Below are 24,450 nucleotides of genomic sequence, written 5' to 3' on the forward strand. Positions count from 1 at the left end.
GAAACTACATGGATAATGCAATCTTAATGTAAAATTAAGATGAATTAATGTAAAATTAAAATGAATTCAAAATCATTTCAGCTTTAAGAAGCATCAGAAATACCACTCCTCTTTTCTAGCAGCTCTGAATCTTGTAGTCATAATGACCAGATGGTAACTAATATCCAAGACAGACTGAACCACAGAAATAATTACAGGCATCAACGTTAGTCCAATGGCAACTCAGACAATCAAAGTCACTGTCAGAAGCGGTGTCCAAGTTAGTGATGTCACTGCCTGTATTCTACCACACATGAAAAATCACTGCCTTATCATTTACTAAAAAGGTCTATTTCTTTCTCAATGATCACTTTCAGAGATATAGCATAATGTTTGTTCATCAATTTAGTTGCATGGGAAAACAAGCCACCAAATATGTACATGAACACGGAGTCCATAACCTTGCTTTTAAAAACTGTGGGTCACATTATATAATACATTTATACTGGAGATTCCATAGCCAAAAAAGATCTAACATACTGAGTTTTGCAATGAAAATGTCGACAAGATTCATAGAAGCTTCATGTAAAACTTAATATGTACATAACCAAGTATCTTGACTGCACACTGGAGAAAAACCTTTCTACCTCAGTTCCAATTCACAAATCCACAGATATTAAGCTCATACATAGACACTGTAGGTTCCTCTTGGCTGCCTGTATAGCTAGTGACTAAAAGGAAGTTTGTCCAGGAATCATCATTTTAGTCATAAAGTGTTTTATCATTATTACATGGCTAATTACATTATTTACCACCGCCTGAGTATAGTGCTTTATGTTGAACTTGATAATGGTCCTTATTTTTTAATCCATCCCCCTTTACTATTACTTTTCAGCTAAATATAAAAATGCAATATGAACTAAAAGTTCTTCCACCTGAATGGAGACATAAATTTCATATCTATACTCACCTGAAATTCTTAACAACTATATGAGTTAACTACCTTTTTTGGTTAAGTTTATTCTTAATGAAGAAACAATATTTTGTTGCTTTTTTGGAGTAGTGACTTGGAAAATGATGAGAGTGCGACAAAACTCAGGTTTTCTAAATTCACATGCCATATTCTTTTCAAAACCCTGCCTCTTAATGTACTGGAGTTGTAAGGTATAGTTCAGGCGAGGCAGAAAAGGAAAGACGACCTCAACAGAAGTAGGTTACCTTTATTTAGGCAAGGAGGGGCGATAGTCGGCTTAATGACCAGGCTGAGCGCCGAAAGGGATCAGGGAGGCTTCATACTTATAGGGAGGTTTGTGGGAGCGATAAGGGAAACGTTAATCAGGCGGGATATTTTGAGAATTCTTTAGTTGAGATGACATTTGTAGTTGGGCAGGGGGTGATAAGTCTTCTGGGCAGGTGTAGGGGGTGGAAGGTTTCTGGACAGGGGGTGATGAGTCCCAGATAGATGCAACCAGCCTGGAGCATCAGGGTGGAACTAAAGTTCTGCTTTGTTTTTCCAAAGTTAGATGGTTCAGCAAGGGCCTTTGAGACTGTTGTTTTCTTTTCTAGGCCCAAAAGTCTCCTTCAGGAGTGAGAAAGCAGAAAGTACTGGGGCTACTTAATTAAGTGACCCTGGAAGAATCATCACCTCTCTAAATCTGTTTCCTTGTCAGCAAAATGGTGATCATAAGTCCTGCTAGGGTTATGATGATGATTAAATGAGACACACTACATGAGGGCTCTGTGGAAATATATACATAAAATCAAGCTATTTTTACTAAGTTCTGTCGAAAGCTTGATGGAATCAACACTGACAAAACTCTTGCATGTGAGGGAACGTAATGTTTTAAAAAGCTATTACCGATTTCGGTGTGGAGAAATACTCTTCACCCTGCTTCACCCTACACGGCCCAAAAAAGAACTCGGCTAAAAGACCACATTAAAGGAAGCAGGTGCTTTTCTAAGAGATATTCTGTAGGACCTTAGTTGACAGGCAAGTAAGTACTCAGCAAGTTGCCCTGAGCCTGACCCCCACACAGGTTCCTGGGCACCTAATAAAGCCAGCTCTACCTAAAGAGGACAACTGGATGGCTTCAGGAGTCTATATACAATCTTTGCAAAAATATCTCCAGTTACAGTATGTTTATGATCAATAAAGTTCTGGGAAAAGGCTAGAGTATGAGGATTTTAAGAGATCCTTATTGCCTAAAGAATCGTAGGACTCAAAGTTGAAAAGGATCTTGTCCAATTAAAGAAAAAAAGCATATGAATGACAAAACAATATAAAATGCCACTCTCAACATTACTATTGAGATCCTTAACACTTCTAGAAACAATTATGTCTTTCCTTAAAAGAAGGCACACCATGGAGTGTATATGAGGCACTGATAGCTGACTGTATAAAGATGATTCACTATACAAATTAAGTTCAGTTGCTATATTCTGTTCTCAAGGACCAGGGTTCAAATTGCCTTAGGTGATCCAGTGTTCCGGAAAAACTGGATCAACTAGTACAGCCCCTCCTCACTGCGGGAGCCCAGGCTTCTGGGAAGAGTTTGCTAAACAAGGAGGAAGATGAGTTAGAAGATGAGGGTTCTACTTCCAACTCTGTTACCAACTTGCTTTGATTCTATGAATTCAGTTCATTTACATTATTTACAGTTCTGTTGTCACATCTATAAAATGAGAAGAATGTGCTCCCTAAACTTTAGAGCTGGGAGAGAAGTGAGGTTCAAAGCTGTGACTGAATTCCAGAAGTCACACATTCACTCATTGGTTGAATGAGAACCAGAATTCCTGATTTCAAGATCTGGTTTTTCCCACTGCATATGTCTTTGCTCAGAAATCTCTTATAATTTTTTAAAAGTGTATTTTATCATGGTAAGAACACTTAACATGAGGTTTACCCTCTTAGGAAAATTTTAAGTATACAACACAGTATTGTTAATTATAGTCACAATGTTGTACAGAAGATCTGTAGAACTTACTCATCTTGTAATTGATACTTTATGCCTGTTGATTAGAAACTACCTCATTTCCTCTTTTCTCCACCCTAGTAACCACCATTCTGTCCTCTAATTCTATGAATTTGATCATTTTAGATGTTTCGTGTAAGTGGAATCATGCAGCATTTGTCTTTCTAAGACTGGCTTATTTCATTCAGCATAACCCTCAAAGTTTATCCATGTTGCAACATACTACATAATATCCTTCTTTTGTAAGGCTGAATGAATATTCCACGTTTTCTTTATATATTCAATCCAAATCACAATAAGATATCATCTAACACCTGTTAAGATGGCTGTTATCAAAAAGACAAATTTTGACAAAGAAGTGAAACTGGAACCCATATACACTATGAGTAGGAATGCAAAATGCTACAGCTACAGCTACTGTGAAAAATAGTATGGGTGTTAATCAAAAAATTATAAATACAACCACCATTTGATCCAGCAAACCCCATTTCTATCTATTTATCAAAAGGAACTGAAATTAGGATTTTGCAGATATGCCATCACTCCCATGTTTACTGTAACACCCTTCACAATACCAAAATGTAGAAACAAATTTTTTTAACATTTTTGGGGGGCCTATTGTCATCTGATCACTTATCAAATCCATGGTCCTATTTATTCTTCACTGAGATGTAATTCATTGTATTTTCATTTTATAGGTTGAAAAACTGCACTCAATATGCCAGCAAATTTGGGAAACTCAGCAGTGGCCACAGGACTGGAAAAGGTCAGTTTTCATTCCAATCCCAAAGAAAGGCAATGCCAAAGAATGCTCAAACTACCACACAATTGCACTGATCTCACATGCTAGTAAAGTAATGCTCAAAATTCTCCAACCCAGGCTTCAACAGTACTTGAACTATGAACTTCCAGATGTTCAAGCTGGATTTAGAAAAGGCAGAGGAACCAGAGATCAAATTGCCAACATCTGCTGGATCATCAAAAAAGTAAGAGAGTTCCAGAAAAAACATCTATTTCTGCTTTATTAACTATGCCAAAACCTTTGACTGTGTGGATCAGAACAAACTGTGGAAAATTCTGAAAGAGATGGGAATACCAGATCACCTGACCTGCCTCTTGAGAAATCTGTATGCAGGTCAGGAAGCAACAGTTAGAACTGGACATGGAACAACAGACTGGTTCCAAATAGGAAAACGAGTACGTCAAGGCTGTATATTGCCAATTTGCTTACTTAACTTATATGCAGAGTACATCATGAGAAACACTGGGCTGGAAGAAGCACAAGCTGGAATCAAGATTGCCGGGAGAAATATCAATAACCTCAGACACGCAGATGACACCACCCTTATGGCAGAAAGTGAAGAAGAACTAAAGAGCCTCTTAATGAATGTGAAAGAGGAGAGTGAACAAGTTGGCTTAAAGCTCAATATTCAGAAAACTAAGATCATGGCTCCGGTCCCATCACGTCATGGCAAATAGATGGGGAAACAGAGGCTGATTTTATTTTTTTTGAGCTTCAAAATCACTGCAGATGGTGACTACAGCAATGAAATTAAAAGATGCTTACTCCTTGGAAGAAAAGTTATGACCAACCTAGACAGAATATTAAAAATCAGAGACATTACTTTGCCAACAAAGGTCCATCTAGTCAAAGCTATGGTTTTTCCAGTAGTCATGTATGGATGTGAGAGTTGGACTATAAAGAAAGCTGAGCTTTTGAAGAATTGATGCTTTTGAACTGTGGTGTTGGAGAAGACTATCGAGAGTCCCTTGGATAGCAAGGAGATCCAACTAGTTCATCCTAAAGGAAATCAGTCCTGAATATTCATTGGAAGGACTGATGTTGAAGCTGAAACTCCAATATTTTGGTCCCCTCATGCGAAGAGTTGACTCATTGCAAAAGACCCTGATGCTGGTAAATACTGAGAGCAGGAGGAGAAGGGGATGACAGAGGATGAGATGGCTGGATGGCATTACCAACTCAATGAACATGAGTTTGAGTAAACTCCAGGAGTTGGTGATGGGCAGGGAGGCCTGGCTTCGGGCAGGGAGGTCTGGCTTCAGGCAGTCCATGGGGTTGCAAAGAGTCGGACTGGACTGAGCAACTGAACTGAAGTGAGGTTGAAAAAACAGTCTTAGGGAGGATAAGGAAGTTAGTGAATTAACGTATTGTGACAAAGTGGCAGTGGCCAAATTTTCACATAGATAATGATTTTGAGAATTATCTTCACCAGACCAAGCTGCCTCAACTACTTTTGTTAATACATTAGTGTGAATTTAAATCAGTGAATCCCCTGCCTTAAATACATTTCCAAAATAAGCCTTATTTCTATTTGAAAAATAAAAAGCTCTATGTTTTTGTTAGAGGAAAAATATGCAGCTACTTGGTGGAAAGTAATTGTGTAAGGAGCTCTTTCTGGAACATTAACATTAAAGGATAATGCAAAATGATGTAGCTAAAATTCACTATGTTGATGTTTTCATCAGATCATTTCATGTTGAGCCCTGGATGATTTCTACATATACATAAAGTTTATAGCTTCTGTATTTATGCTCAGGGGCTATTTGTTTTTAAAGGGCAAGTTTTGTTTGTTTAAAGATGAACCCTTTCTAACAATAGCTTGCCTTATTTTTGGAACTAGATTGCAAAAATTTTTGATGGTTATGGTTGGGTTTATTAGTTCCTCCACTCTCCCCTCTGCTACCAATGAGCCCCTTGTTATCTGACCTGTCATGATGTCTGGTTCACAAACACAAAAACATGCACATATTACCAAAGGAATGAATGGACCATCTAAGAAATCAATATATTAAAGTTAAGGGCAACTAAGACACTAGAGTCTTAGACTACTTGGGCCATAATTAATTCAAAGGTTCTTCTAGGAGTATTAGCTGACAAGCTTGTCTAAAATATCATGGCAGAGATGCACACTTTTGTCCAAGAAGCCAAAGTAAGGAAGAGGTGTAGGGTAGGGATATCTACTTTCACAGAATATTCATAGCTAAAAATGTTCTGAGTTACACATACGAATCAATCACCAGGAAAGCAAAATTGTTCTTCAACATAGTAAAGTCAAGTATATTTTGAAAGGCATTGTTAACTCTCTTGGTTGCTAGACAAAAGAGCAAAGGGACCACTCTATCATACAGCACCCTCCCAACTGTGAGAAAAACAAAAACCTCCTCAGAATCAATGAAGTGATCCATGAGACACTTGGGAGATGCCATCAGCTTCTCTCACAGTATCCACTATTGTTAATACATGCTGGCAGCAAGATGTGAAGTCCTGGTCCTTGTAATGATTTCTACTCCAAGAGATTAACCATGAAAGCACATGGAGTTCAAGTTTCGAAAGCTCCGAGCTCCTGCAATTGCTCTGGGCTACGGGCCGTGCAGAGTTGATTCTAATTCCTCTTTGACTCCAGCCAGAGACTTGGCTGTATATTGGTGCCCCTGTGGTGTGCCCCAGTATCCCTGCAAGGAAAAAGCTATTCATACTGCCTCCAAAAGCCCCTATACTTTTTAGAAGTTTAGTGTGTGTATGAAAGTGCCTCTGAAAGAGAAATGTTATCAATTTAAGATACAATTATTTTCCTTATAGAAGCACATTGGGCTACCTCAATTATAAACCACACTTTTTAAAATCTGTTAACATTCCCTTCTGGGAAAGCCCTTTAATAGTATAAGCTAATCATGGCGGTAAAATTTCCGGAGCTCATACTAGTGGGAAGAGAACGGCTGGCGCTGCTATGCTCATTCCTATGATGGTTTTCTCTTTCCTTTATCTCCTGAAATTATTGAGACACTCTAAGCTAATTTTTGAAAGTATGCAGAGGTACTTAGGAAATCCAGGAGCAGAGATAAAAACCTGAGCATTGCACTGACATCATTCTATGCTCAGCACATATGGCACCTCACTAAAGCAATACCAACTGAACACACTGGCTTATTCTGAACTCTTGCTGGCTTTCAGTAGCAGTCTTAATTACAAGCAGGCCTGCTTTTTATCATTTACAGTCACACAGTTCTCCATTTATTTGACTAGGAAAATTCAACTTTTCTGTGGAGGTGTTTTCAACCTTTATATTTTTAAGTACATGCAAAATAAAATGGGATCTTGCAGTGATCTCAAAACCTGCTTCTCATATTCATTTAAAAAAAAAAATCCTCATCATAATCTCTGCAACTGGGTCAGCTTGCACAAAGATGCTCAGGGTAGCGATGAGTGCTTTCAGCACCCCGCAATCCTTGTAAGTGACACCTCCTAATAGTGCAAATGAAGCATGGCATGATGAGAAAATGAAGAAGAATGGACCTGGACAGTCAACCCAGCAGTTTTCAAAACACAGAGGGGAGACTCAATTTTGTTCCCTTAAACACACCACACATGATTTTTCTGTTACATATTTGAGCATATGCATGCTTTCCCTATTATGAGAAAAATGTCTCATGATTCCACAAATTCTATTATAAGCAAACAGGGTAGCTCGTGTGTTCATCTATATACGTATATTTGCCATAGTCTCAATTTTTGAGCCAAACCTCATTTACACCTGCCTTGATTTTCAGCCAGGAGTTTATCATATTGTCATTCACCTTTGTGCTTTTCCTTCACCCTCATCTATGAGGCTCAGAGATTATTTCCTTGTGGGCTCTCTCTCTAATTAGCTGAATATTCAGAGAGTTTATTGACCCAACAAATTCAACATCACCTCTTTCTTATCAGGTTTCTTTGAAGCCATCACCCTGCCTGCTCTGCTCTCAGCCTCTCTGCATCCCCACCTCACTCGCATCTCCACCTCACTCCTGCCTCTCCATCCTCCACCCTCAGAGGCTTACTTCATCCTTAACATGCCTGAGTTGTTCTCTAGACAGAGTTTATCCCCTCTCTCAAGGGAGGGAAGACAGTAAGTATGAAAAATCCACAGCTGCTTTTATTTGGTGGAGGTTGGCTACTGACTGGTAAGTTTGCTACCCTGATTAAAAAAAAAAAAAAAAAAATCAGAAAGCTTCTCCCGAAAGTATGTCTGAGAAGGGTGTGAGAGTTTCAAAAAGAAACAAATACGACCATACAACAGAACCTTCGAAGGAAAGAGAAAGTTTTCTGACTCAAAATAATAATGCCAACTGCTGCTCACATCCATCCATCCTTTCCCTTTCCCAGCGATAGATAGCCTGGTTTTTCATTCACGCACAGAGAGAATCACTACATTCTGGTGGGAAGGAAGTGTTTGCAGAGACCAGCAGAGGGCGCCCGACTGGGGCAAAAGCTGCAATGGTAGGAGGACCAGGGTGCCTCTCCGCGGCGGGGCCCCCTTGGTCTTCTCCTCTTCCCACAACCCCCGGGTGCCCTCCCATTTCAGTCACATCCCTCGGGAGACAGGCAGAGCCACAGCAAAGGACAAGTTAATATGCATATAAGATTATTAGCCAAGCGCTCCCCGCTGGTCCACCTGGGCGCCCCACCCCCTCGCATACCCCATCTGGCTCACCGCCCCCTCCCACGCTCTGTCTGCCCCGCCCGCGCCCGGGCTCGCCTCCGCGCTCGCCTCCTTTCCCGGGGGCTCACACAGTTTTGCACAAAGGCCGGGCAGTGGGTAAGGGCTGCACCCGGGAAAGGGAGCCGCAAGCTCCCAGGATACTGTGGGCAAGGGAGAGAGCTAGGCAACTCCTCGCTGTTTCAGAGGGATCTTTCCTTCCTTATGCCAAAAAACAAACACAAAACAAAACACCCTTTGGAGGCATCCCTCAGGTCTCCATCCTAGGCACGCTGAACTGGAGAGAGTCCTAGACAGGGAACTGGGAGAAGGAAGGGAAGGGATTCCTGGGCCCATTGTGAGAGTGTCTCAGCCACTCCTAAAGGAGATGCCCAGGGGATTTGTTCTCCTCAGTTGGGTTAGGCTGTAGCCTCTCACATCTAACCAGAACTGGCTCCAGGTGGGAAGCCTTCCCTGGGGAAGGGGACATTCTGCTATAACTAGCAGCTGCTGGGGGAGAGGAATTCCCTAGGGAGAGGTAAAGAAAGCAAGGGAACCAAGTCTGAAAGGGAAAGGGGCCCTGCAAGCAGAAGAGGGAGAAAAAGATGTAAAAAGAGTGTCAGTAACTTTCACCTTGCTTCTTAAAGTAACAGACTTTACACCAAGGGAGAAGAAAAATTGGGACTGGGGGAAGACACACACACACACACACACACACACACACACTGCTGATGTTTTATTTATTGGCAACTCAGAGAATCTGAAATAGGCATTTATCTGAAGATGCCAGGAACCTGGCTTTACACTACTGGCCATTCTGGAGAAGAAACCTGCCAACCAAAGCTTTCCTCCATACTCTGCTCTTTACAAAGGAATTCCCGGTGAGGAGAACAATTCTCTCTGTTCTAACTCTCTCCTCCAGGCAGACCTCCTAGTTTAATTATACCAGTCAGCACTGACCTCTGAGGAAGGAGGAAGGAACCTCCCTTATCCCAACAGCCCTCAGACATAATCCAAAAAGAAGCGTGTGAGTGTGAGGGATGGGGGAAAGCGGATGGGGTTCAGAGGTCCCCTCTAAACTGGGTAGGGGCTGGCAATCATCAAGAGAGGATGCCTCCATCACCCTCCTACCTTCTCCAATTAAGAGAACAGGTGGAGACAAGTGGAAATAGCCTCCTGTTGAGTGAGTCCCGGGACCGCCACCGTCACTGCAGTCTGGGTACTCTTTGGAGGAATGTGCGGGCTGGAACCTCTCCCTCCCCCAGACCGGGGAGAATGGGCAGGAGGTGGGGCCGCACACAGCACAGACAAAAGGCTCGGCAGAGCGCTCCGCTCTCGGGAGCTCAGGCCCCCGGGCAGAGCTCGGTCCCTATTCGGCCACAGCGAGTGACCTTCTCGCTAGTAACGCCCCCTTCCCGCGGGGCCCAGGCGGACGACCAGGGATGGTCCTTTAATAGGGGCCCACATCTCTCTCCCGACACCCCCCGACAAGGAACGCCCCTCCCACCCCTCACCACAAACACCCGCGACGCCTTCCTCCAACCCCTTTCTATTGTCTTCAAAGAGATAAGTGGCTCCCACCAAACACACCCAAATGCACCTCCCTCTCTCGCGCTCCCATTTCTCCGAGCCTTAAGGGCCGAGAAGCGAGTGCGGGGTTGGAAGGGGAAGCGAGGGAGTAGCCCGCGAGAACTTGGCATCGCAGACCCACCGTGTCCGCCTCGCAAGGATGCCGGTGACCTGTAGATTGCAATAGGCAATGAATGATGCTTGCTGCTGCCATGGAAATGGTGGATGTGGTGCGCTCCCAAACTGGACGCCCCCCAAGCCACTCCTAGGAGGCCGCTGAGGGTGAGCGGGACTATCCAGAGCAGGGCCAGGCGCCCCCCCGCGCCGCCGCTGCCGCCCCCAGGCGAACCCAGCTCGGCGCCGCACCGGAGCATCCTCTGGTACATGGCGGGGCGCCCGCCGAGGGGCCGCCGCCGCGGGAGGCAAAGTTTGGGGCGCGGGGAGGGGAGAGGGCGCTGGGGAGCGGGCAGCTCAGGGTGGGCTGCAGGGCCGGCCGCCTCACCGCGCCAGGGCACCCATCCTCTGCCTCCTTCGGACAGTCTTCTCGGGGTCCTGGAGTCCGCCGTGCCTTGCACCCCAAAGATTCCGAAACATAGCCGAGGCGAATGCAGCTGATAGGGGCTTGTCCGGAAAGGCAGTCCCGGGGAACAGCAAGTGCGGAGCGGGCGGCTGCTCCCAGATTTCCAGGGCTCCAGGTTCTCGAGAGATACTCCCAAAGAGTTTCGGGCGAGTGCGTGCCGCGGGGTGGGGAGCGGAGAAATGGTTTAAAGCTCCTCCCGGAGCGTCCTCACTTCTACATGACAGCCATCCACCGCGAATCCACTAGGTAAATCCATTTAGCATTGTGTGTGGGAACCGGGGAGGCCACTTCTCCGGCCCAACCTCCTTTCAAGGGAGAAGCAGACCCCATGGACTCCAGGCGCCCCTTCGCTCCATTCAGCCCGGGCCGGCTCGCCCGCTCGCGCCAGCCTCCCCCGGGCAGCGCGCGGAGCAGCGGCGCGCATCGCCTGCTCCCGAGGCAATCTCCGCGTCCGCCGCCTCCTGACACTTACGCCCGGCAAGGGGTTCAGAGGGAAGAGTGCACCCTTACGAAAGAAGCAGGGATCGAACGGGGGAAAGAGAGCTGGGGAAAAGCAGAAGCAGACAAAGGAGTGGGGGGGGGGGGGGGGGGGGAGCAAAAGAAAAAGAAAAAAAAAAAGAAAAGAAAAACCACACAAGCTGGCGAAGCGAGGGGCTCTATGCAAATCTGCAGTCTCCAAACAGCAAATCACTGAAGCTCGGATGCAATGCAGAGGACGTGCCTATGTAACGAGGGAGGCTGGTCTGGCTTCCCACAAAAATCTGCCTGCTTTGCCTCTCTCAAGCATTCTCCACACATCAAAGGGACACGTGTACCGCGATGCGGGGAACACCTAAAAGGCAACTCTCCCTCCTCTGCCAGGTGATCCCGCCGTCTGAATTACAACGGCAAATGGCACCCTTCCCCTACCCCTGTGGTTTAGATGTAACCAGTGTCTTGAGAGCTCTTAAAAGAGGAAGAATTCGGCTCTTTTTATTGGACCGAACTTGTTCTGCCAGGTGTTCAAACCAAATCTGCTAAATATGGCTTGACACCATCTACTCAAGCATCAGTTTTGATGATCTGTTAATTGCACATATTACTCATAACAAAGAGCCCTGGTTCTTACTACAATATCATATCTCATAAAAGACAGTAGAAGTGCAGGGAGCCAAACTACACGGAAAAGGAATGAGTAAATCTGGCCCTTGAGGAAGAGACAGAAAAAGAGAGAATAAAAGAGAAAAAGGAGGAGACAGCTGAGAAAGGACGACAGAAACAGTATGAATGAGACTGCTTGTGTTTTGGTCCAACATTTTAGGGTTTCTTTAAGAACCCCCAAGATCTCTGTAGAAGCACAGCTATGATGATCTTTTATACGGGTGGAGTTCTGCTTTTCTATTATCATGTTTCATAAGGAAAATAACACCAATAAATCAGGAAATAAAAATTCCTAATCCAGTGCCCCTAACGAAGAGAGGACATTATATTCTGTTGGTGAAATGAAGAATCTTTAACCTGAAGCCACGTGTCCTGGAAAAGACAACACACGCCTGAGAGTAAAAATCTTAGCATGGCAAGTAGACTTAGCCAGGATGACCACAGTCACTGGAGGCTAGCAGACAGGATATGGAAGTATGATTAAAACGGTCCCCTGGTTTCTAAAAGAAGAGAAAAACTATGGCATGACTAGTGGCTGGACATTTTTTTGCTTTTATTCCTATTTAAAGACAAAGGAAAACAACTCTGAATAAGCACTGCCTCTCACAGGCTACTTACTGTCTATATAATCCCTTACACCAACAAAATTATGTATTGAAAAAGGAGTTCTAGGAGGATTTGATACAAATCATCCACTCACCCAATTGGCCATTCAGATGCATATACTGCTTCCTAGTTCATTCAGAGTCAGTCCTGGGGCTCGCATGGTCACTATGTTACCAGTGTCCAGGGACTGCATTCCAACATCTCATGTCCTTGGCAAAAGTTTACCTTATTTTACTGAAAATGTAATTCTTCAGTAGTTCACCAATTGAAATAGCTTAGCCGGGCTATTGAAGGTGCTTTTATCTACTTAAACACACCATGTCTCCCAACTTACCACAACTGCTCAAAGATCAAGAGAACCCAAATCCTGCACTTTCCACTGTGTCCTGTTCCCATCCTTATCCCCAGCCATTTTCTCCTCATTTTGTTACTTTTTAGCATGTGGGTTTTAATTCACTAGATTGTAAATATCCCTTTTTAAAATATCCGGTAAGCTTCAAAAGGAAAAATGAGGAGCACTAATTTAGGAGACGGGAAACCTGGGCTCCTTCTTGGCGCTACCATTGAAAATACCGGTTATGTCATATTAGTAACCTAGCGTCTCCAGGGCTCTGTGGCTTCCTTTATAAAACAGTCATATCCCTGTCTTTCCTAACAATCCCACAGGGCAGGAAGGGTAAAATGTAATATTTAATGAGAGAGGGCTTTAAAATGTATCAAACACCCCACAGGGTACAGATAGTATGCCTCTCCTTCTATAGAGGTCTAACACATTGGGGCTGATGGACCTACCCCATTCATCTGGGTCCTTCCCATCTATGGATGTGTAGAGGACTGCATTGTTCTCTGATAGCCTGGTTAAGGGTGATGATCTGTCCTTCCCTTCCTAACTAGATGGTAGATTCCTAAAGGAGAGAGGAGACAAATCTTCATTTGTACTCCCTCTAGTGCCCAACATTTGTGAAATGAAAATTTATCTCTTAATGCATATAGTCAACTGTCATTATTTACAGACATTACAGTCCAAAAAGTGACTATGAACACTGACTTAGGAAATACCAAACCACTGCTCCTATGGGTTAGGTTCCAACAAGTCTCTGGCCACAGTATTTTCATCAACAGGTTGATATATAACCTTATTTTATGTGTTTTCTGTTTAAAGACATCTTTACTGAATATATATATATATATAGTCAATTCATTAACACTGAATTCACAGCCAAGATCACTATAACTTAAGCCTGAATGAAGCTTCTCTAACATACTTATTTTCTCCATAAGACATATCATGGCTTTCTTGTGCTCAGGAACATTAAACAGCACTATAGCATTATGTTTAGGGACTGTTCTAAACAGCAAAATCACCAACAAAAAGAACAGAAATGTGAAAAATATGGTACTAAATAGACCACACAAAGGAAATTTGTTTACAATACAAGCTGAAACCTGCAGGCAGAATGTTGCCTTGTTTGACCTCAACTGGGAAGGTGGGTGTTGAGGACTCAAATGTTTTACCACTTTGTGCACATCTGTTAAGGATCACCTTGGTGCCATGAGTACTGATTTGGGGTTATAAATTTTATTGCAGAAGTGAGGTCACACCCATGAAAAACAGCAATTGACTTTCTTGAATTAACAAGAAGGAGGGGGTGAAATTTGGGAAATGATTTGTATAAATGAAAGAAATAGGAATAGAGTAAGTGTAGAAGATTTTGATGAACCTTTCCAAGAGCATTCGATGAGCGAAAGACTCCCCTTACTGTCTTACATTGTCTCAGGCCTCGGGAGATGAAGGTAGGGTTAGGGAAGGCATAGGCCAGGAATTTCAGTTTTACTGGAATCTCAAGGGCTTAAGAGGAAATATTTACGACTGCCTTGAAAGAAGAAATTGTAGCTGTCTGGGGCACCTTTGCAATACTTAGGAGGTTCTGGGGATGGATTCTGTGATACAGATGCTGCAATATTTGTTATAAATGACTGTAATTTGGTGGAACAAGGAGCAATTCTATCTAGAGAGTGGAGAAAAGTCTTGGGAGCAAACTTATGCCTAATGTGGATGAAGCAAATAAAGCTTGTGCTTACTCTTGATGTCTCTTCAGCTGATCCATTCCTAAGGCTGGAAGTGTATTATTTAAAGGAAACTGAGGCAGCGCTGACGTATGTTCTCACATGAGTAAACAACTGTTGGAGGAGACACAGTGCTTGGCTGCCTGTAATTTACTCTTAAATATTTCAGCATGGACAATGTGATATAAATGCGGGTTAGTACTGTTCTGTGTCTCAGGAGAATTGGTTGCTTTCACTAGGAATGTGTGCTCTAATGTTTCAGCCAGAACCACAGAAGTCAGAGGGAGCTTCTAGAAGGCTTGAGTTATCATCATCTCCAGTCATGATATGGCTTTGCTTATTAGTTGGAATATATATGTTGGAAACAGGTTATCATTAATGACATAAATGGCTTGTCAGTTTGTTAACAGAGGTTAAGAATGGGTTGTCTTTGGTGAAATCATTAACATTCAAGATATGTGGACTGGCCAAAATTTTTATGAACATGCTTTGCTTCTATTTGAAGAGAATGCGAATCTAAGATCTTTCACCTTTTACTGTAAGAAATAGGGCCATAATATTAGTAATAATAAGAACTAACACATTTATAACTGTCACAACTCTGAGAGATGTAGAAGAGTGAATTCATTTAGTCGTCACAAAACGATATGAAACCAGTGCTCACTGATCCCTAACGAACCTTAATCGCTTAATTCTAACAGATGAGGATCTGAATGCTACCACTGAAATACTGCCATATTTGCTTCAAGAAATTCTATTTGCAAGACATTTGTGGGGGGGTGCTTAAACGAACCAGGATTTGGAACTTCATCAAGCTTCCATAACAGGCTATAAGATTTTGTACCTACTTAGTAATAAATGTCTGCTTCTGTAGCAAAAGTTGGTCTGCATCTTAAATCCACTAGGACCTGTGGGAATGCTTGGAAGACTGGTTCAACCTCCCCTGCCTCTGACCACCTTGTGTACCAAGAGAATCTAATATCTATAAATGGGAGGCTACTCTAGATTCATTCACAGCCAATGATTCACAGTGGACAAGAAGGCAGGTGATTTAGTGTGAAGAAATGGGAGATGGGATTGAAAGCTGAGGGGAGAAAAGAAAGAAAATAGATGGAGAAAGAGGAGAAGAGTGTGGAGAGAGGGAGTGTGCACAGAAATGGAAAAGGACAGGTCACTTCAAACTATTTTTTCCTATTCCTAAAATCAATCCTTCCTCCTCAAGAAGCAGGATGATGGTCAGGCAGACACTTTCAACATTTTTGTATTTTTCTTAAAACTTAATTGGAAATGGTTATAGCTCAGTATTAAGCTTTTAAAATAGAAAAGTAGACACTGAAACAGCAGAGAGGAAGTATATTAAAACCCACAGGCAGCGCCAATCTTTTAAAAATTAAAAATGAGGAGAGTGTCAGTCATGCATTTTGCATTTCTACGGATGTCAGCACAAGAAAGGCAAAGAGGACCCATGTATCCATCTACCTGCATTTCTGGGTGGGGACTGAGAGATAGTAAGGAGGGGGAGACCCAGGAGAGGATGCTATCTGTGAAGTTGTGAAGACAAATCTCTGATCCTGTTACCTTTGTGGGTTATTGCAAGTCCCTAAAAGTGTTCTGATAAAAGATCAGGGAAAGAGAAAAGAGACAAAGGAAAAAAAAAAAAAAGAAAGGAAGGCAAGAAGGAGGGAGGGAGGAAGAAAGAGAATGAATTAAAGGGAGGGTGGGAGGAAGGGAGAGAGGGGAAAAGGAAGGAAACATGCCCGGACTAAAAGCATCCCTAGAAATCTTGTAGTTCAATCTCTTCAGATGATAAAGTTGAGGTCCACAAAAGTAATAATGATACCCAAAGTTCAGATATACTTATGATGTGTTTACATCTCTCAAAGTGCACTTTCATCTCCCACCACCCATAGTCTAATCATAGATGTAGAGTGGTGAATTCAGTCCATGTTCCTATTCCCTAGAACCTCCACAATGATATACCAAATGAGGGAGAGTAGCGGGAACCCAACATAAGACAGCATGATGCCCAGTTTACTCAAAATAAATTAAAGCCTGCGGTTTGATTTATTCAACCACAGTTAGCGGTGTTTAGGCCTGACATATTTTATGCTCCCTATCGTTTCTCTTGCCCTTTTAAATTAAAACTTAATTTTGACATCCGACATAAATTCATTGCCTAAGCACCAAGGCTGAGTCATAGACATTTCATTATCAACTGCCTCTTTAAGTGTTGTGGGCATTACTTTGGCAACAACCAATCATATACTTTCAATCACTAGCATCTTATATTGCTTGTATAGTTGTTTAAATGAAGTTGTGTTGCTGACAAATTCTTCCCTAGTTCATGCGATCTGATGTGACTGCATTCATAGTGTAGAGGAAGAATATGTGGCTTGAGTGCCCAGACTGTGGGTTTGAATCTGAGTCTGTGATTACTATCCATTTGACACTGGGTTTAATGGACCCTTACCCCCATTTCCTTGTCTGTAAAATGATTATGACACTGTGTAATGAAATAGAACAGCCTCTAAAATATATTAAGCACTAAATATAAGTTACTGCCACTTACTCACGTGTACGTATTTTAGATAGTTACTAAAGACATACCCATAATGAGCTGTAACAGGATTTTTAATTTAGCCCAATTTCAGACTCTGCCCACTCAGTCAAGTTCAGCCACCTACATGATTCTGTTTCTCTAAAACTGTGATGCTCAAACTTTAGTGTGTCTGAGAATCACTAGAATGGCTTATTAAATCATAGATTGCTTTGCTTTTGATTCCCTTGATCTGTACAGTGGCCTGATAATGTGCATTTTTAACAAGTTCCCAGGTAATGCTCATACTGCTGGCCCAGAGGAACTAGATTTTCAGAACCACTGCTCCGTCTGAATGCCAAAGTCTTTAACATGGGTTTTATTAACCAACACCGGGAAGGCTTTCTAATTAAGCTCCTTACCAGTAACTTCGCCTCTCTGGCTGTGTGCTCTAAACATAGACAGCAGTGGCGTTCCCAGATCTCTTCTTTAAAGCATTTTTTAAAGACTTCAAGATGTCTACCTTACAAACCTACATGTTCTCATTTCACAACATGTAACTATAAATTCCTTTCATTCTACTTAGAAAAAACTATTCCTTTCTCTCTCATCTTTTGAATTTGAGCTCTTCTTCAGTTAGCCTAGCCAGTGGCTAGAGGCAGGACTGAGTTCTTACAGGACTGACTGCATGCCATTACACTCTGCATCTGACTTTACTAACTTATTAGCCACGTGGCCTCATGCAGATGAGAATGCTTGTTTCCATACAAAACCTAATCATCCAAATAGTCAGGTACCATTTAAAAAAATAAAAGAAAAAAACTGGTCCCCTTCAGGTCCTGGCATTTCAAGTTTTCAACCTGTCCAGCATCAGCTACAGGAAAGATCAGTGACAAAACCTGACATCCTGGGAGCTGTCACCTGCATCAGCGGTGGCAGTCTGTCATATACATGCATCGCTGCAGAAGAAAGCAGCATGGGGTTGTTGAGACTGGAACTAGAGTTGAAGGACAACTATAAGGCAAGTTAGGGTGATATAAAAACTGAGATGTAATTTGCAAATTTCTTAGTAAATAGAGATATTCAAATCTAGAACCAGACATTATACCCATACCATGAGTTCAATTTCCTGAACGCTGGAGTACTTGGAGCATAAACCAATCTGATCTATCTTTATGGATATATGTTCTGGAGCATATGTTGCCATTTGAATTCACTGAAAAGAATTTAATCATGCAATTTGAACTGAATCTCTAAATAGGTTTGTCTGGGATCTATAATCTAATCACCATCCAATTTGGGACAAATAGATTACACACTTTGTAAGAGTGATATTTTGAAGTTAACACTACAGTTAAGTTAGTGTGATTATCCCACTACAAAAATTGGTGTTCCAGGTAATTCAAAGTTCTTTACCATGGCATATTAAGCCCTTCAAAATTTGCATCCATCCTGCCTCTGTCTTATTTTTATCTCAACTTCTGGCACTTTCCCCACAAACATCCTAGGCTCCAGCCACATGAACTTCTCTTCCCTAAACACACTATATTTTTTCACTTCTTTTGCCACTGCTCAAGCAATTCTCTTAGTAAAAAGATTATCTTTTCTCCTTCCTATGTCTCTTTAATAGCTCATTTATTCTTCTACAAAATTGTTGGAAAATTTTCTGAACTCTGTCAGTTATTTGCTAAACTCTCTCAAGTATAGACTATCACGAATACCTAAAAAAAAAAAATGCCTGAGGTATGTAATAGTATATTTATACTATCATTGTGCTGAATGAATGGAATATCAAAATAACAGATTAAATGTATCTCCGTATGTAGGAGTTTTAAAGAACACTTTACAAACCAAAAAACAAAAGAAATGAAACAAACCCTCTTCAATTTATCCTTGCAGGCTTTTCATGAGCTCATTCATTGCCTAAAATATGTAAGAAATTTAGGTTAAACTTCAGTTTGAATGATAAATTGGTTATGAAGAATAATGCAACTCATTGTCATTTTCCTGCTGATGTTGTATACAGATGTCTGTCTTTCCTCTTCTATGTAAAAGAAAAATAAAATACCACCAAACAAAGTTGCTTGCTGCCAAGTTGAACTGCCAAGCAAACATTTATAGCCAACTTATAAATCCTTGAAAATAGGGTTTTATAATGGAAATACTGGCAGCATTTTAACTATAACCATTCAAATAATATCACTATAGCAGAACTTATAATCCAATATACCTGTTCTGGGATGGATGAGAGACTTAGCTATAGGTTTTGGGAAAACTTCCAGTGGCTCAATTCAGATTGAATGATCATTCCATTCAAATCTCTTAGGATATTTATATTTATTTCCAAATGTGTAGTATATTTTCCAAAATATTTATTCTGAAAATATAGAATATATTTTTTGATACTTGTATAAAAATATATGACCTCTGAGAGGCATTTCCAAAAATCATTAATCAGTTTTTTCTTTTTTTCAACTGTCTTCTTTTTCTCTCATGAAAGAATTACTTTCCTCAGCTTTTCTCTGTTCTGTTGCTGAGATGATTCCCCCAGAGACTTGTGTGTTTATCTTGACAGGTGTTAGTAGATCTGTGGACCTCTGTGGAATTGTTCCTAGTTGTGTTAAGGTACAGTAGAAAACACTACATCTGCAAACTAATGAACTTACCTTATTGCATTCTAAATAAAATAAACCACCCAGTGAGTGGAATTAATCTACTAATGTCTTCCTAATGAAGCTTTCATTAGGCATATGGTGTCATCTTCAATATTTAACACATGATAGGTATTAAAACAAAGCATATCTGGTAATTTTTTAAATGCATACACGATGACTGCCTTGTATATTATTTTCAAATGAACTGGTTTACCCTCAGATTGCTTTAGGCACCTAATCAAAGAGATACAAGAAACACTTCTAGACTTGAGTGAATGTTTCACATCCAAATGGAAAGAAGAAATGTTTTATCCACCATCACCTTTAAATAATTAAAACCAGATTTGCTGTTCTAATTTTTAAGAATGAAGCTATATAATAGTGTGCAATTTTCTGTGCAATTTTCTGTGCAATTTTCTGTGCAATGTAAAATTCCACTCATTAATGAAATTTAGGAGCCAGATATTGAGAATGGGACAGTGTTAGTCCAGTTCACAGTGGTTTGCTTTAAAATAATGCTACTTCCTAGCATAGCAAAAAGCAGATTAAATTCTGATTGAACACTTCAATGGTCAATGGAAGATCAGCCGCAAACATAATCTGTATCCTTTCTTATTGGCAAGAAAAAAAATCAAAGTATAATGCAGAAATACCTGCCTACTTCAGAAATTCATCAGTTTGGGATCATGTGCTATCTCATTCCATCTAACATTTATAGTAGCATGTAGACAAGCCACAGAGAAGTCACATCCTCTTTGCTGCACTAAGCCAAATTCTTAATTTCTCATTTCAGGTTCCCATATAATATGATCTCCTATCTTGGAAGAGTAATCATGGTTGTCCAAATGAGACTTGTAGATCTTATCAGTCATGCATTTTACTACTATTATTAACATTTACTCATTTCAATGATTATTTACTGCCAGGCCTTTCAGAGGCTAGAAAACAGACATAGTAAAAGAGTAAAGGTGGGTCTTTTCTCCTTCAACAGTAGGAGCCAGAAACAGTATGAAACCAACGGGTCATGAAGAAAAGCAATTTCCTACTTGAGGGATTAGACAGTACCCTCTTTTGTACTGTTAAATCACAGTTTTGGTTATTTTTTGAAGTGATTCTGGTTTTTTTTTTTCAATTTACATAGTCTCTAGAGAAATTGTAAGAGCTCCCCAAACACAAACCCTCTCAGCCAATCAGCCAATTTTAAATCTTTTTAAAACAGACTTTTAAAAGCCCTCATTTATATTTACAGCCTCAAGCAAACCTTCACACAGCATATAAAATAATAATAATAATAAACTAAACCACAACACAAACTAAAGATAATTAGCTTAACAAGGAAGACTTTGAACTGATATGTGAGGTTTTTTTCTTTTATTCTTTAGGGAAAACATAGGTGATTTTTATTTTGAAGCAGCTCACATTTGCTAGCATTACAAAATTGAAAACTATGTAAGTTTCAGCAAATGTTTGCTTTCCTTTTTGGATTCACAACAATAACTACTGCCATCAGTCAGTATTGCATTCAGATTTGAGAAAATTTGAAGCATAAAACTGTGCTCTTGAATATCATGTGAAAATCTTAATCACTTTAAAATGCTTTTACATTCAGGAAGGAGTAGGGCATGGTCTTAATAGAGGCAAACAACAGTTATATGTATAAAATGGGAAGTAAAATCATGAGGTTGTGTTCACAGCTCATTTTTTTTAAAGGTTTATTGCTCATGAGTCATGTTTAAGGAAGCTGCACTTTTTCTATACTGAAAACCGTTATATCAGATAATTAAAAACAGAAATTTCCTGTAGCTAAATAGTAGGGTTGTGACAAAATCTTATTTATCTCAACATATTCCTCAGTTACCCAGTTTGCCTAGAATCCTACGTTTTGTACTACTAACAGACACCTGGGGTGTGGTGGATGATTAGTAAACAAAGCTCTAGCTTTTATTTTAATCATCCTTTTTTACCACTTTGTCAAAATAGTGATGCTAAAGCAGTTTTGAACTCAATAGCCTATAGAGACATTAAAAGCAAAAGAACAAGTATATTAACATAGATGTTTCTTATTTTATATATAACTGGAGTGATACTTTCTAACTTGGTGGAATAATCTATATAAACGGGAATTATTTGTGAAAATTAAAGGGAATAAGGAACTGTACACAGAAATCAAATTAGAAGAGTATAGATCTACAATCCAATAGGACAAAATTTGACTATTACATTCATACAGTCTCAGAAAAAGTTTGAAGTTGTCCAGTGTGGCTGATATAAGCAGAATTTGTAGCAATAAATCATATTATTTTTACCCAGTAAAAATCCCTCAATCCAGTAATAGGTTAAAAACAGATTAGTTGGACAAATGAAGTTTGAATCCATTGGGTTTCCAAAATTGGGAGTTAAAAAAAAAAAATCAAGAATTGGATTACCAACAGGTCAAGGAATGGAAAATAGGTTACAATTTTCCAGATTAAAAAAATAGCACAAAAATACTGTAATAAGACTCAGATCTGGTTCTAAAGAACCCAATAGTTTCTTATGACTTACTGGGTAGTATCTATACAGGAATACCAAGATTCACGTTAAAATTCAGTGACTTTAGTCCCTATAGTTTCTAGGGGCAGCCCAGTCCTTGGATCATAGATCAAGCTTAGAAAGGCAGTTGTAGCAGATACTTCTAATTTGTACTCATTATCTACTCTGCCATCTTGCTGGCAAATTGAAAGACCTGTTTTTTGGGAGTAGGAAGGAATAAAGTACATAGAACAGCAAAATGTCCCATTAAGAAACTTGTTTTCCCAAACTTCCCGATAGTCAGAGTATCCTTGTGAACCCGTTAATCTTGAGGGAATATAAATGGAAGTTCTTGGGAAAAGTTTCCTACAAAGACAGACTTGGACAGCATGTCCTTTCATTCTTTGTGCCACAAAATCTTATTCCTTTTGTCCAAAATGCAGAATCACTGCTTATGGAAGATACCCATTCTGAGACCATGAGGTCAAAATCATATTCTAAGGATGGAGAAGTAAGAAGAGGTCTAAATACTTGACATAATTCTATTGGAGTTATACTAGCCCTACCTCACATACCTCTGAGCTTCTTATTAAATATGAAAACTAAATGATCTTCTGTTTAAATCAGTGTAAATCAGGTTATCAGTTTGGGGAAGTAACTACATGTCTAATATATAACTAATTTCTGGTAAGGATAATTATTTAGGTGAGTTGGTTAGCCATGTTGGACTCAGGGTGACATTTATTCTTAAGGAAAGCCAATAACATACTGTCCAGAACTATGATTTTAACAGGTCAGGCTATGCTTTGGGTTCCTCCAGAAGTACATGCATTTTAGAAAGGTAGTTGCTTTAATACAGGGGCCTATTAGAGATAATAATTGAGAAATAAGGCTATCTAAGGCCCTTGAACAAGAAGAAAATGACTTTGAGTAAAGAATGTTTTGGGCCTGAAGGGAAGTGTTCTCTCTTTGTCTTCCCCAAGCATGCCAGGGAAAAGGAAGAGAACATTCTATTTTCTAGAAATAAGGAACTAGAACCTGCCAAGACATATTCTCAATCAGGAAGTCTCTGAAGTGGGCTTATTAGTAATAAACTCATCTTCCCAGTCAGTATACCTAAATGTGAGTAGGTGCAGCTGATATACATTTATTTTTCCATTTATTCCTTAAAGTATCAAATAATTTATTAATTGAACAAATATTAACTGAGTACCTACTCTATAGCAGGATGTGTACCAGGCCCTAATCTCATCCAGAAAAAACATTTGGGGGTTTGGTTCTAGTTGAGGAAAGGAGTCTTTGAGCTTACTGCCTCCTTATCTTGAACTGGACTCATCCCAGGCCTCTCTTGAAGTTCATAAAAGGCTAATATACACCTTGACTTATAGAAACTGCCCTGTAGATAGGACTGAATTGGAACTGAATGACTCTTACTTCAGTTAATATAGTTTTATACTCAAAGGGTTTCAAAGCAGCACAGACATACTTATTGACCAGGTGCTTACCACCTATTTGGCAAATGCTGTTTATAAAGTTTTCAAGAAACAAATATTGATCCAGACAATTCCCTTGCATTTAATATTCTATCATTCTAGAAGGCCACTATTAACTTTGATGTACACATGCAATTACCTGTCTGACTAAAGAGTTTCAATTGCCCTAACTCTTGGGCACCACACCATGATTAAATGCATAGAAGCAACAAGTTGTTGACTTGGGCAGCCAGAAAACCACTGTGGCACAAGATCAATAGTTATATCACCTACTAAAGAACGTCTCTGTCATTGCTTTCTACAGTCCTCGAAGCCCTAGATAAGAATTTACAGCTGGGTTTTGTTCTTTGTCTATGTAGATATTATTTATGCAAATAAAAATTAAATTTATCTAGGAAGAGTCTAGATGGTCCATAGAGAGTGAAGATTGTTTTAATTATTGTAGAGCTCATAAAATACATTTCAACTGGCAGGGCATCCTCTTCAACAGACTACCATATGCTTCAGAGTAGGGAAAATTAGCATGCATAAATGTAAAATCTTGCATGTGGCTTTGAGAAAAATCAGCAGAACAAGCACAGGATGAGGGAAACCTGATTCTGTAGTTCTTAGTTTAAAAAAATACCATGAGATTTTCACTGAACAAAAAAGTAATCCTAGACAACAGTTTGATGCAACTGTTATAAAAAACAGCATGAATTTAATTGAAGGATGTAGTTCTTTTTTTCCACACTTTACATAAAACACATATGGAATATGGTTTGACATGCTGAGTTCCTATTTTAAAAGATACATTGACAAAAGGAATGACCAGATGCTCAGAAAAGCCACGAAAATGAAGTGAAAGTGTTAGTCACTAAGTCATG

At 40.3% G+C, this 24,450-nt stretch overlaps 1 protein-coding gene across 26 annotated transcripts in view; it reads right to left on the reverse strand.

The window, feature by feature from the left end:
- NRXN1 (neurexin 1) overlaps window positions 1–24,450 on the reverse strand; it is a 1,158,212-nt gene that overhangs the window by 446,357 nt on the left and 687,405 nt on the right. For 3 of the 26 annotated variants that reach the window (XM_070478269.1, XM_070478260.1, XM_070478255.1), the window contains exon 1: window positions 10,140–11,160. The exons of 22 other annotated variants lie outside the window; for them this stretch is intronic. In XM_070478269.1, coding sequence (XP_070334370.1) covers window positions 10,140–10,383 — 244 coding nt within the window. In that variant the 5' untranslated portion in view covers window positions 10,384–11,160. Of the gene's footprint in view, window positions 1–10,139; window positions 11,161–24,450 lie in introns of those variants that run through there. One more of the 26 variants, XM_070478265.1, reaches the window with a different exon arrangement.

This window comes from Odocoileus virginianus, chromosome 2 (assembly GCF_023699985.2).
Source record: "Odocoileus virginianus isolate 20LAN1187 ecotype Illinois chromosome 2, Ovbor_1.2, whole genome shotgun sequence".
Lineage (NCBI taxonomy): Eukaryota > Metazoa > Chordata > Mammalia > Artiodactyla > Cervidae > Odocoileus > Odocoileus virginianus.